General features: G+C 39.9%; 1 protein-coding gene across 3 annotated transcripts in view; it reads left to right on the top strand.

Moving 5' to 3' along the window:
• Positions 1 to 13,002, top strand: part of SCN4A (sodium voltage-gated channel alpha subunit 4) — a 135,707-nt gene that overhangs the window by 47,127 nt on the left and 75,578 nt on the right. For all 3 annotated transcript variants that reach the window (XM_089674631.1, XM_089674629.1, XM_089674630.1), the window contains exons 3-6: positions 1,908 to 2,027; positions 3,924 to 4,012; positions 5,878 to 6,006; positions 10,023 to 10,114. In XM_089674631.1, coding sequence (XP_089530757.1) covers positions 1,908 to 2,027; positions 3,924 to 4,012; positions 5,878 to 6,006; positions 10,023 to 10,114 — 430 coding nt within the window. The remainder of the gene's footprint in view (positions 1 to 1,907; positions 2,028 to 3,923; positions 4,013 to 5,877; positions 6,007 to 10,022; positions 10,115 to 13,002) is intronic.

The raw sequence follows: 13,002 nt of genomic DNA, 5'->3' as shown, positions 1-13,002 counted from the left end.
GAAAAAAGACAAAAGCCCATCCAGTTCAACCATTAAAAAGAAACAAGTTATAATCCTCTACCCACAGTTGATCCAGAGGAAGGCAAAAAAAAAAACAGAAAAGCATGATCCAATTTGCTCCTGCAGGGAAAAAAATTCCTTCCTGATCCCCCGAGAGGCAATCGGATATTCTCTGGATCAACCTTACCTATAAATGTTATATCCAGTTATATTCTGTGTATCCAGGAAAGAATCCAGGCCTTTTTTTTAAAGCAATCAACTGAGCTGGTCAGAACCATGTAGCCAGGGGCAGTGTTGTGGATGGCTTTGTATGTTGTGGTTAGTATTTGGAATTTTATACGTTGGGTTAGTGGAAGCCAGAGAAGGGATTGGCAGAGAAGCGCAGCAGTTGCTGATTGGTTGGTAATGTGTATCAGTCTAGTAGCAGCATTCATAATAGACTGAAGGGGGGACAACCTGTGCAAAGGTAGACCAGTGAGGAGGGAGTTGCAGTAATCAAGGTGAGATATAAACAAGGCGTGGATATGTTGTTTTGTGGTGTCATTGGTCAGAAAGGGGCAGATTTTGTAAATGTTGCAGAGGCTGAGGTGGCTATGTAATGTTTATAAAGAACTGACATCACCTGCATGTATTAGTAATGGAAATAGATTGTTTGCACCATCTTGGCCCAAAAAAACTATTTAAAGTGATAGCAAAACTGGAGTTAGGCTTTAAGGAGCCTTTAAACACACAGACTTTATGAGCGTGAAGCAGAACAAAGCTCCTTGTCTACATACTATCTTCTTTGTGCCTCTACTTGTACCAATAAGCTTTGGTCTAGCAGTGAGCAGTTTGGACATAATACATTTATGAATTGTACAGGAACCGACCCAGACAATACTACCTTTAGAATACCGCTTCCCCGTACGAACACCGACCACAGACACCACAGCCGACCAAACAAGACTAGACGACCAATCATGAAGTAACCCAGAAAGTAGACTACTTTATTTGAACACAGCTACAAGATATATACACTCAGGGGGCAATCCCCCCTCCCTGCATAATGACACAGGGCGGGACAACCTACATTTAGTAATAAGAGACACACAGGTATTCAAACTTCACACCAGCAGACAGTTCCATTAGGAGGGAGGGATGTTGGAGATATCCCCCCCCCCCTAAGCTAATACACATAAACACATACATCCCATAATAGAGTGCTCCCAAACCTGACAAACAATAGAACAATGGGATGCAACCACATAACAAAGCCCACACATTAATAGGACAGATCACCCTGTACCCCTAACAGGCACAGGGTGACTTAAACATAAGAGGGAGATGGGGAGCTGAGACTGGTCTCCCCACCTCTCCAAAGTGAGCTGGGTTCCATGGGCCCCCCACTCAAAGTGACTCCCGTCACATGTATCATACCTGTTCTCACTGCTTTTTTTTCATCTAAGGTTAGAAATATGGGAACTGTGATTGAAAATCATTCCTATTTTGAATTTACTACCTTCTGAGTATCTGACTAGAAATACGCACATAGCCACTGAATGCTGAAAAATGTGTGCACCTGCCTAGCATGCAGGTTGAGTTCAGTGACTTGCTAGGTGATTAATATAGATCAGGTTGATAGTCCTGGAGCCTTCAGGTTTTTTTTTTATTAAAGCAAGTTGGCATTAAATTTCAGTGCTAACAGGTTAACTTTTTGTGTTTTTTTGTTTGTTTGTTTGTTTTTTAATTACTATACACCACTGCTACAGTTCTATTGAATAATCTGTGCAAGGAGCATGATTGTTTGCTATGGATACAGCCCTTTACCTCTTGCATTACTTTATTGAGTTTGTAGAGCAGTTTTCTGTACAGTCTTTTTATCTTTGTAATCTCATGCCAGCAGGTTACTGTATTATCTCTTTCCACAGACTTTCATTGTCCTGAATAAAGGGAAAGCAATATTTCGCTTCACTGCTACCAATGCTTTATATTTACTGGACCCTTTTAATCCTTTCAGAACTGGAGCAATAAAAGTCCTCATCCATGCATATCCTTTCATAAAAAAAAATTCTGTCTTTTCTTTCAAGGTATTTTGTTGTGATTTATCTTTTTTTAGGCATTACAGTAGTCGGCCTATGTAAATTATTTTGATTCAGATGATACAAAAACAAAAAAAAAGAAATAAAAAAAAATCACCCTTTGATACATCTAAACAAGTTACTCCCCCATCTCACTTGTATGAGATAGTGAGATGGGAATATGGCAATCACTTGCTCCAACAATGACTTCCACTAGCTAGAATCATGGGTATTGTTCTCTTTTGGAGGTGCACTTCAGGTGTCTTGTGGATCTACAGTCTTTTGGCACAGGAAAAACAATATTTTTTGATTTTGCATCCATATAACACTGTGGTATTGTGTAGCAGTAATGACTAATTATTACTATGCGTTACCTCTTTGTATTCTGTGCCTTTTTATATAAAGAAAACCACCTCTGACTTGTTCTACTGATAGCCATCAATTGGGATGAGCTCACATTCAACTCAAACCTAGCCTATTCATGGTTTGGCGAAGGACTTAGCAAACTGGCCATATTTGGTGAGTTTGCCCACTTGAACCCCCGGCTGCTGGAATGTAAACAAAGCAGAAGGGGATCGCAGGCATATGTTATGCTCCAGGGATTCTGTATGTTAGCGATGGGGTTGTGGTGGGGCAACATCTTTGGGCAATGGCTCATCATGATTGCCACTGGATTTACAAATTGGACAACCTGATTGATGATGCATTTACGTCAGGGGGAAAAGGCTTTGTCATCCCCCTTTTAATGTTAAAAGGCATGTAGCCTGATATCGTACAGGTAGACTGAACCACATGCTCGCCACTTTCCCTTTCCTAGTCACCAAGGCTGCATGCCTGGATAAAGAGCTGGTTTGAATATTAAGGGGAACTTTTGTTTACTTTTCTTTAGGTGTCACTTTAATGTAGGGTTGCACCGATACCAGTTTTTTTACCGGTAAATACGAGTACCCATTCTTTGGGTCAAGTACTTGTCGATACCGAGTACCGATACCTTTTGATGCAATTTGAGCCCATACAAAATGAATGGCTCAAGTCGCACTGCAAATCGTACTGCACCTGGAGGAAAACCATATGTGATTTGGACAGGAACGCATTCCTGTTCAAATCACAGGCAAAAAGGAACAGAGCGCACAGGATCCTAGAGCAGCCAGAACCTTTATTAAATAAGTAGAACACAAGTAACGTTGCACTCACAGTTGTAGGTGTATATAAGGCAGATCATCCCATGTGTTGACATCGCGCTGTGAAAGTCCCACGCTATTCTCCTCGCTGCCTGGATGACAGTTTGGCTGCCCGCTCCATATAGGGCTGAAACATTGACCCAGTGTGCCTCCACACACATAAAGACTCCCACAAGCTGTCAGATAATAGACCAGTGTAATCTTTGACATCCTCTGCTGTTTTCCCCATCCACGTGGTGTCACACACACTAACAGCCGCAGACCAGTCAGTAGCGCATCTCCATACCACTGAGGGCTTGGAGTCTGATATTGAGACATAAAGCGAGCGGCCGCACTGTCAACCTTCTTGCTGATGAACAGTATATTTTTTGTATTCTTTTTGCATTGGTTTGTGTCCCCCCATGGTAGTGCCAAGTCAACCATGGTTTTAGCTTGCATATTATTCTTGAAAAAGGCCAAAAAAAATGACAAGCTTCACCTCCCATATGTTTCATGGACTTTCTGCTGGGTTTGTCAAATATCCAACAAACTGAACTTTGCCCTGTTTTCTCATCCCTTGTCATCAGCAAAGCCATACAGAAATCTGTAGCATATTTCATACATTTGACTTACAAATTATGGTTTTATTTGTTGAGTATTGTATTAATTTGTTTCTGTCACATTCTTTCCTTAACCCCTCTGTACAATATTTAGCTTTTTTATTATGATAACCATCTTAACGAATTGTGTTTTTATGACCATGAGTGACCCACCACCTTGGTCCAAGAATGTTGAGTGAGTAGAATACATACACATAATGTGTGTTTGCATGTTTATATACCTTTTTATTTATGTTATTACTTTTCACCTAGTCCTAAACAGATCCTGCCGCTTGATTCATAGAATCAGTGTTACTGTACATTTGAATGAAAATAGTATTTGCTGTTATTCATACTATATGATATCCAATACAACATTGTTCCAGCAAAATAATTATTATTTTATTACATATATTTTGTAATATCTTTAGGTGTATAGTACTAATTATCACTGTTTTACTATAAACCAGCAATGCTATCTTTTAAGTCTTTTTTGACTGTTATTAAAATTGTTTCTAGTGGAATTCATAAATATCTTTGATACAAATACAAGAACTTAAGTGGTACTTTTTTTGACAGTGTGTCTGCTGTACAACCAAATCTTTTTTTTTTTTCTTTTTTTTTTGTTTTGGATAGAGCAATGAGACTTTAAAAATTCTGTCAGGTTTGTTTTCATTGTTGTCTGTGTCTTCATTGGGAATATACACCCTCTATTTGTCTTGGTGACCACTGTCATTGGAACTTAAAGTGAAGGAAAATCAAAAAATTGGAGTTGTCACCAAAACTAGAAGGGAAAATCTTTCCATGGGGATACCTGTTCTGGTGACAAAAGTCTTTGGCTAATGTCAAAGGCAGGGTCACAATGGAGGACACAGCAGGGGATAGTGAAACATTTGCTTACATGTGTTGCTGCCTTGTCTCTTCTTCACTTACATTCTGTAACATTTTTTGTGAGTGAGTTAGTGAAGCTTTGCTGTTCCAGCTGACGAGGGGGCAACATATACAAGTATGTGAGTGTTCTCCTTTCTCCTATCCCCTTTAGGGTTCAAGAGTGCATTTTCCTCACCTAGAAAAAAGATACAGCAAAACAAAAAAACTGACAGTAAACTCAACTGTAAATACCCAATATATATGTATATGTATATATGTATATGTATATATATATATATATGCACACACATATTTTATTGTGTGTGTGTATATATATATATATATATAATATATATTTCAGGTACTTATATAGCGCCGTCCATTCACACAGCGCTTTACACACATATATATATTGTACATTCACATCAGTCACTGACCCTCAAGGGGCGTACAATCTAAGGTCCCTAACTTACATTCATATATACACATACTAGGGCCAATTTAGACAGGAGCCAATTAACCTACCAGCATGTCTTTGGAGTGTGGGAGGAAACCGGAGTACCCGGAGGAAACCCACGCAGGCACAGGGATAACATGCAAACTCCATACATGTGGTGCCGTGGCTGGGATTCGAACCAACGACCCGAGTACTTCCAGGCGGAAGTGCTAACCATTTTGCCACTGTGCTGCCACATGTGTGTATGTATATAAAATCTATCTTTATGCATACATCTTTTATCTTTGAGGATGTCTACCATATTTTGTAGTTATTAATATTGCATAGTTAAATAGTATGATTAATAAAACACCTCTAGTTCAAAATAGAAGAAAGAAAAAAAAAACACACACGAATAGAAAAGCTCCATATACACAATCCTATACCCACAGTTGTTCTAGAGGAAGGCAAAGCAAATCCAATAAAGCAGAATTCAGTTTGCTCCAGCATGGGGTGGTTGGGTTGTTGATCCCTGGATCTCAACTACCCCTGGTGTTAATACCTATAAATATTATAATAAACCTAGAATAATACGTTTTGTTACTCCGTTTCTGTTTGGTTTCCTCCCAGGGATAATGTGATAACAAATGCATAGTGTTTTTCTTTTTTTATTATTATCTTTCTGTGTTTTTTTTGTAGTTATCTTTCTCTTTAATCCTCTTTTGTCCCTGCCTTTGTCCTACATCTGATTTCAGGTACACGTTTACGGGCATTTATACTTTTGAGTCCTTAGTAAAGATTTTTGCTCGAGGCTTTTGTATCGATAGTTTTACATTCCTCAGGGACCCATGGAACTGGCTGGATTTCTGTGTCATTGTCATGGCGTAAGTGGAAGGTAGACACTTTTGTGGTTACTAACTTCCTTGCTTGGGATTTAACGTTTGAAATGTGTGCTTGTACTGATCTAACAATGGATACATATTTTTGCCTCTGATATTTATTTTGTTAACATGCTTGTACTGAACATGTTTTTGTTACATCCCGGTGCATCAAAACAACAGGTATAAAAGGTCTTAGTCCTCATGCACATGGGGCATTTTAATAACGCTGGTAACATTAGCTGTGTAAAATCACGTTTAAAAACGTGAGTTTTTCAGTGTTTTTTAGTATTTTTGCAATAGCGTTTAGCGGCAATTTGCTAAGTTTTCGGTGGGTTTTTACAAAAAAAGTCCAAAAACGCGGGATTGCGGCGTTTTACCACGTTAGAGCATTTTTACAGCTAAAAAACTCCTATAGAAACCCACTAGTCCTGGGTTTTTTTTCTAGCCAAAAAACGCCCCTGCCAAAACACATTGATTACAGTCAATGTGTGCATGGACACATAGGATAACATGCTGGGAGGTTTACTGGCTATATAAAAAAATGTAAAAAGCCAAAAACAGCCGCTGTAAAAACGTCCCGTGTGCATGAGGACTTATAGTTAATTTTCTTCAGCAGTCACAGCCAGAGTATAAAAGCCTGTTCCTTGCCAGCATGCTGCAGAGAAGGACTCTTTGCTTTTTGTGTGAAGCAGTGTTCTCTCTGGAAAGGTCTGACACAGCCCTTTCTGAGTTAGAGCTAAAGCTCTCCAATCAGCAGGGAGCATGAGCTTTGTTGATACCGAAGCTATTGGTTGGACTCTGCGGGGGGGGGGGTTGTTAGACCTCTGAAGAGAGAACATTGAAAAGATTGGTCTGTCTATGCACAACGTTTGATACACCTGGAATGTATTTGGCGCATTTAAACTAAAAATTCAGTTTGGATTTAAGGTGGCCATAGACATTCCCTTGCAGTTGTGAGTTAGGGCCACTGTATTTTGTCTTCATTTCTGTAGTAGGTCAACATCACTCCAACTTAAAATTGTCCAGTTCTTTATTGTAGCATCAAGCTTGTCTTATAAAGTTCTACTACCAGCAATGTTTCAGATCCATGTAGTAACTAGGACAACTCCATCAGTGATGGTGGGGGAGAACAATCATAGTGAGCAGAGAATGTTAAGCAACGTTGCCTATCACTGTATCTCATGAGAATATTCTTTGGATCCAGTTAATTTACAACAATCGTTTTATGTTTATGTCCACCTTAGCAGATAGACATAAGACTGTTCTGTTTATTGGAACGTTCAGTTAAGCATGGTTGGGGGATGAATTTTTAGCTACTTATGGGAGAGTACACGGAGTGAAGTAACGTCAGTGAAAATAATATAAAGGCTGGGAAGTTCAGCCAGCTGTCAGTGTGTAATAACATCAGAGCCTGCTGGGTTTAGTACATGCACTCTCCTCATCATTCACTATGACTAGATATCATGTCGCATGCATCATTTCTGGAATCTCTGTAGATTGCTTCCACTTCTAGAACGGCTTGTAGTTGGGTAGACTACAAATCAAGCCCTTAGTGCCTTGAAACAGTATTCATACCTCTTGAAATTTTCCATATTTTGTCATGTTACAACCAAAAACATAAATGTATTTTATTGGGATTTCATGTGATAGACCAACACAAAGTGGCACATAATTGTGAAGTGAAAGGAAAATGATAAATGGTTTTCAAAATTTTTTATAAATAATAATGTGAAAAGTGTGGAATGCATTTGTATTCAGCCCTCCTGAGTCAATACTTTGTAGAACCACTTTTTGCTGCAATTACAGCTGCAAGTCTTTTTGGGGATGTCTCTACCATCTTTGCACCTCTAGAGAGTGAAATTTTTGCCCATTCGTCTTTGCAAAATGGTTCAAGCTCTGTCAGATTGGATGGAGAACAGCAATTTTCAAGTCTTGCCACAAATTCTCAATTGGATTTAGGTCTGGACTTTGACTGGGCCATTCTAACACATGGATATGCTTTGAGCTAAACCATCCCATTGTAGCTCTGGCTGTATGCTTTGGGTCGTTGTCCTGCTGGAAGGTGAACCTCCACCCCAGTCTCAAGTCTTTTGCAGACTCTTAACAGATTTTCTTCTAAGATTGCTCTGTATTTCGCTCCATCCATCTTCCCATCAACTCTGACCAGCTTCCCTGTCCCTGCTGAAGAAAAGCATCCCCACAACATAATGCTGCCACCACCATGTTCCACGATGGGGATGATGTGTTCAGGGTGATGTGCAATGTTAGTTTTCCGCCACACATAGCGTTTTGCTTTTATGCCAAAAAGTTCAATTTTGGTCTCATCTGACCAGAGCTCTTTCTTCCATATGTTTCCTGTGTCACCCACATGGCTTCTTGCAAATTGCAAATGGGACTTCTTATGGTTTTCTTTCAACAATGGCTTTCTTCTTGCCACTCTTCCATAAAGGCCAGATTTGTGGAGTACACGACTAATAGTTGTCCTGTGGACAGATTCTCCCACCTGAGCTGTGGATCTCTGCAGCTCCTCCAGAGTTCCCATGGGCCTCTTGGCTGCTTCTCTGATTAATTCTCTCCTTGCCTGGCCTGTCACTTTAGGTGGACGGCCATGTCTTGGTAGGTTTGCAGTTGTACCATACTCATTCCATTTTCAGATGATGGATTGAACAGTGCTACGTGAGATGTTCAAAGCTTGGGATATTTTTTTATAACCTAACCCCGCTTTAAACTTCTCCACAACATTTTTCCCTGACCTGTCGAGTGTGTTCCTTGGCCTTCGTGATGCTGTTTTGTTCGCTAATGTTCTCCAACAAACCTCTGAGGGCTTCACAGAACAGCTGTATTTATACTGAGATTTAATTACACATAGGTGGACTAAATTTACTAATTAGGTGACTTCTGAAGGCAATTGTTTCCACTAGATTTTAGTTAGGGGTATCAGAGTAAAGGGAGCTGAATACAAAAGAAACACCACACTTTTTAGATGTTTATTTGTAAAAAAAATTTGAAAACCATTTATCATTTTCCTTCCACCTCACAATTATGTGTCACTTTGTGTTGGTCTATCACATAAAAGCCCAATAAAATACATTTATGTTTTTGGTTATAACATGACAAAATTTAGAAAATTTCAAGGGGTATGAATACTTTTTCAAGGCACTGTATACTCACTGAACAGTGAAACGTATAATTGCTTTTAGTCTCATTCTCAATTAACAGGTTGAATGAAATTGGGGCTTACCTTGGTTCTATTTTCATTGGAGTGTTTATTAATACAGCTAAGACAATCCATTAATGTAAACCTGTCAAGCAGAACATGTAAGTTAATGTCGTTCACCTCTTTCCCAAAAATGCAAACTGTCTGGCTTTTGATACTGATATTTTGACCTATAATATGTTTGTGTTTCTCACCTGGAGCAGATATAGAGACTGGAAATACTGACTTTTCTCTGGGTCTGGTATCATTGGTAAAAGCCATGTTTTTAGACAGCATTTCTGCAACCGGGTACCCATTTCCAGCAACAAATTTACCCAAGTGGGGGAAACCGCTCTCTTAATGGATTCACCCTTCATTGGCCTAGAATGCTGTAGAATCTTGCTTGCTAGTTAGGAAGCAACAAGGGGACAAGATCTTGCTGGTTAAGCAACTGAGGGAGCTACTCCATAGAAGAATGTAAGTGGTCTTTTCAGCCACTGGAGAGCTCTTGCAAGTGGCAGATTCACTTGCAGGATCACTTGTCTGAGATCAGCCTAGGGAAGCTAAATAAAGCCAGGCAACTAGCATTTTTTGAAGGGGGTTAGAGCAGTGGTAGCCTCCTTATTTCTTTGACCATGTTTGTACTTTAACCCCAGTCTGAAAACTTTGCTACAAACTAAAACAGGAAAAAAGTTTTGGCTGAACCTGTTTCTAGAGACCCACTTCTCTGCATGAATGCATGGAATGGTTTGTCTGGTCTTGGCTTCAGCCCGACAATTAACTTTCCTCAAGTTCTTTCCATGTTCTTTTACTATCTCTCTAGTTACACTACAGAGTTTGTAGATTTGGGGAATGTGTCTGCTCTCAGGACATTCCGCGTCCTCCGTGCACTTAAAACAATCACTGTAATTCCAGGTTTGTACTCATTTACTCCTCTCATGGCATGTTTCCTTTGTGGATTGTATTCGTATCAACAATAGCTGTAAGTGTATAGATCAGTGCTCTTAGTGTTCACAAACTAAATAAGTGCTAACCTAACTGTGTAAAAGAGTCCAAACCATTAAACATTTATCACAAATAACACACTAGAATTGTAACAATCTTAATCTACTGTATCCATATATGCAAGTACAAAATAAACTGGATGCTATAGAAAAGAGTTCTCTCTGAAACAATTCATCATTTTCCAAAATCGTGTCCTTGCAAATAAATGCCCAGTGCAAAATGTGCTTAAAGGAGAAGTATGGCTAAAGTTCATTTGGTCATACTTCTCCTATGGGTCACAGGAGTGCACTTAGTTCTGCACTCCTGTGACCCAGATTCAGCTGAAATTATGCTGTCGGCTGACATCAAAGAGCTGGTCCAGGCTCTGCAGGGATCCCAACAATAATGCAATAATGTCAGTATCGGCCCAGATGCCTAACTGGCAGCTGGCTCAGCCTTTCAGCGCACCTCTGAGTGCCTGAGCCAAGCGCTCCGCCACCCTCCACAGTCTGGTCCTCCAGTGAGCACTGGAGGGGCAGAGCACAGAGCGGTGATGGACAGTCAAAGGGTGAACCTGAGAACCGAGCGATCAGTGCTCTTTAATTGCTCAGTTTTCAGTGAGAAGTCAGCAGGGAAAAGCTGCAGCCAGCTAGGTGAATATGTAGGTTTGTTATTTTCATTTCCTGCACTTCTCTTTTAAGCAGTTCAAATTACTCTTCTCTGTCATGTACCAATGTCATGAATTGTTTACCACATTGCACACCCTAAGTCAGGGGTTGGCAATCTTGGTACTCCAACTGTGATGAAAATACAAACCCCATTGTGCTCCTGCATCCTGGAGTCATGCCTGTGGCTGTTAGTCTTGCAATGCCTTACGAGACGTGTAGTTCCACAACAGCTGGGGTGCCGAGGTTGCCTGCCCCTGTCCTAATAAGTGTTCACCAGATCATACTTATATCTCTAATTTGATCAAAACTCCTGTTTAACTGGATCCTCTTCATATGCCAGATCGTGTTTAGTGGACTCCACCAATATGGTGGAAATTGCAGTAATTCCAAAAAGAAGATACCGTTTTAAATGAATGTAAGGTTTCTTCCATTGGATGTTTTAAATAATGTTGGGTGACTAAAGAGTTAATTGTAAAAGGAAAGTGGATGCTTTTTAGTATATAAGGTTGCTCAGATGACAGCACAAACACACTCCTGAGAAAGTAATAAAATATTGAACAATGTTACGTGGCAGCGATCTGAGATGGCCTTATACCCAACAAGAAATATTGGTCAATCTGCTCCAGATGCATGGTAGTGCTGTTCAATAAATAATTTCTTAAATTGATTGTAAAGGTATTTTTTTTATTTAAAATAATATACTTACCTGCTCTGTGCAATGGTATTGCACAGAGTTGCCCCGAGCCTCCTCTTCTGTGGTACCCCACCGGTGCTGTCTGTAATGGTCGTGCAAAATGGGCACATACAAATCTGTAGGTGGCAGCTATTTTGTTCAAGTCTCAAGTCACCCATTCCATTTTGTAATAAGCTGCAGTGACCTTCCCCATCCCTCCTCCTTTCAGTTCATCCAATACACAAACGTTTAGCCATGTCAGAACCTTCTTATCAGATCCTTGAGAGGACAGATGTAGACCCTCTCATGCTATTAACCAATCCACACTTCAGTCTAGAAACCCTAGTAAAACCGTCTGACTTGCCCACTTGAGTAACTAGAGTTTTAAAGGATAAGTTCACCTTTTGCTAAAAAATAATAAATGCATATTTTTTGCAGGTAAAAAAATGTGCATGTATTATTTTTTCTTGCAGGAGCCTGTAAACCATTTCATCAGCAGATTGCTGGTGCCTTGCATGTCCCCTGCAGACCTGTCAGCATATCTGCTTGTCCGTACAGGATGTACGGACAAGCAGATATTCTGACAGGAAGAATCAGTGAACTACCATAGTGCTCCACAGCGCCGTGGTAGTTAATTGAGAACTACAAGCCGATAGCCGCTAAGGCTGTTGGGACTTGTAGTTTCTCATTCACAGAGGACTATGAATGAGTGACGCAGCTGGGCAGGTGGAGCCCCACATGGCCGCAGATTTTTAAGTTTTTGACAGCTAGAGGAAGTAGAAGATCCCCTGCCAGCTGTCAAAGTGGAGGAGTGGAGGCCGGTCTATTCATAACATGTTACTTATTACACCCTGAATATGGATGTATTTCATAACTTCTGAGATAACCACAGTACAGCCAGAATAAGGACATATTTACCTCCCTCAATTAAATTGTAGTGTTTTGAGTCCAAACATCGTTACCCTAGGAGTACCAGGAGTAGAACCATCCAAATTCCTCTCCTAGGTGAACTGGCATCCAAGACCTGTTTTATTCATTTAAAGATGAATTCAATGCTGGACAGTAATATGCAAATTAGCAGACTATAACTTCTAGGTATTCAAAGATATTAATACAAAACTAGGATACAGTCATAAACACAGTGACATTGCATGGCCACTCAGCTGCTTAATTGGTTAGATAGCCTCCGTCAATACCCCCTGGATGTCAAAGAAAAGTGGACTGCAACCACATTTGACAGCTTTTGTGTAACATCAAACTAAAGAACACCTGTCAATTTGTAGGAGTGCTAACATACCATCTTGCTTGATTGATTGGACTCTGCTGAACCAGGACAATAAGTAATCTCACCCTCAATTCCTTTTTATTTCTCTGTTGCATTGTTGTCTTTTTATTTCTTAGCAATATCTTTTTTTCGTAAATATTTATTTTTCACCATTTTGACCTTTTCATTATTTAACCCTGTTTTGAAAAGTGTT

The sequence above is a fragment of the Staurois parvus genome, unplaced genomic scaffold (assembly GCF_062004578.1).
Source record: "Staurois parvus isolate SC_StPar_1 unplaced genomic scaffold, SC_StPar_1.0 ptg000151l, whole genome shotgun sequence".
Lineage (NCBI taxonomy): Eukaryota > Metazoa > Chordata > Amphibia > Anura > Ranidae > Staurois > Staurois parvus.
This window is presented reverse-complemented; position numbering and strand designations above follow the sequence as displayed.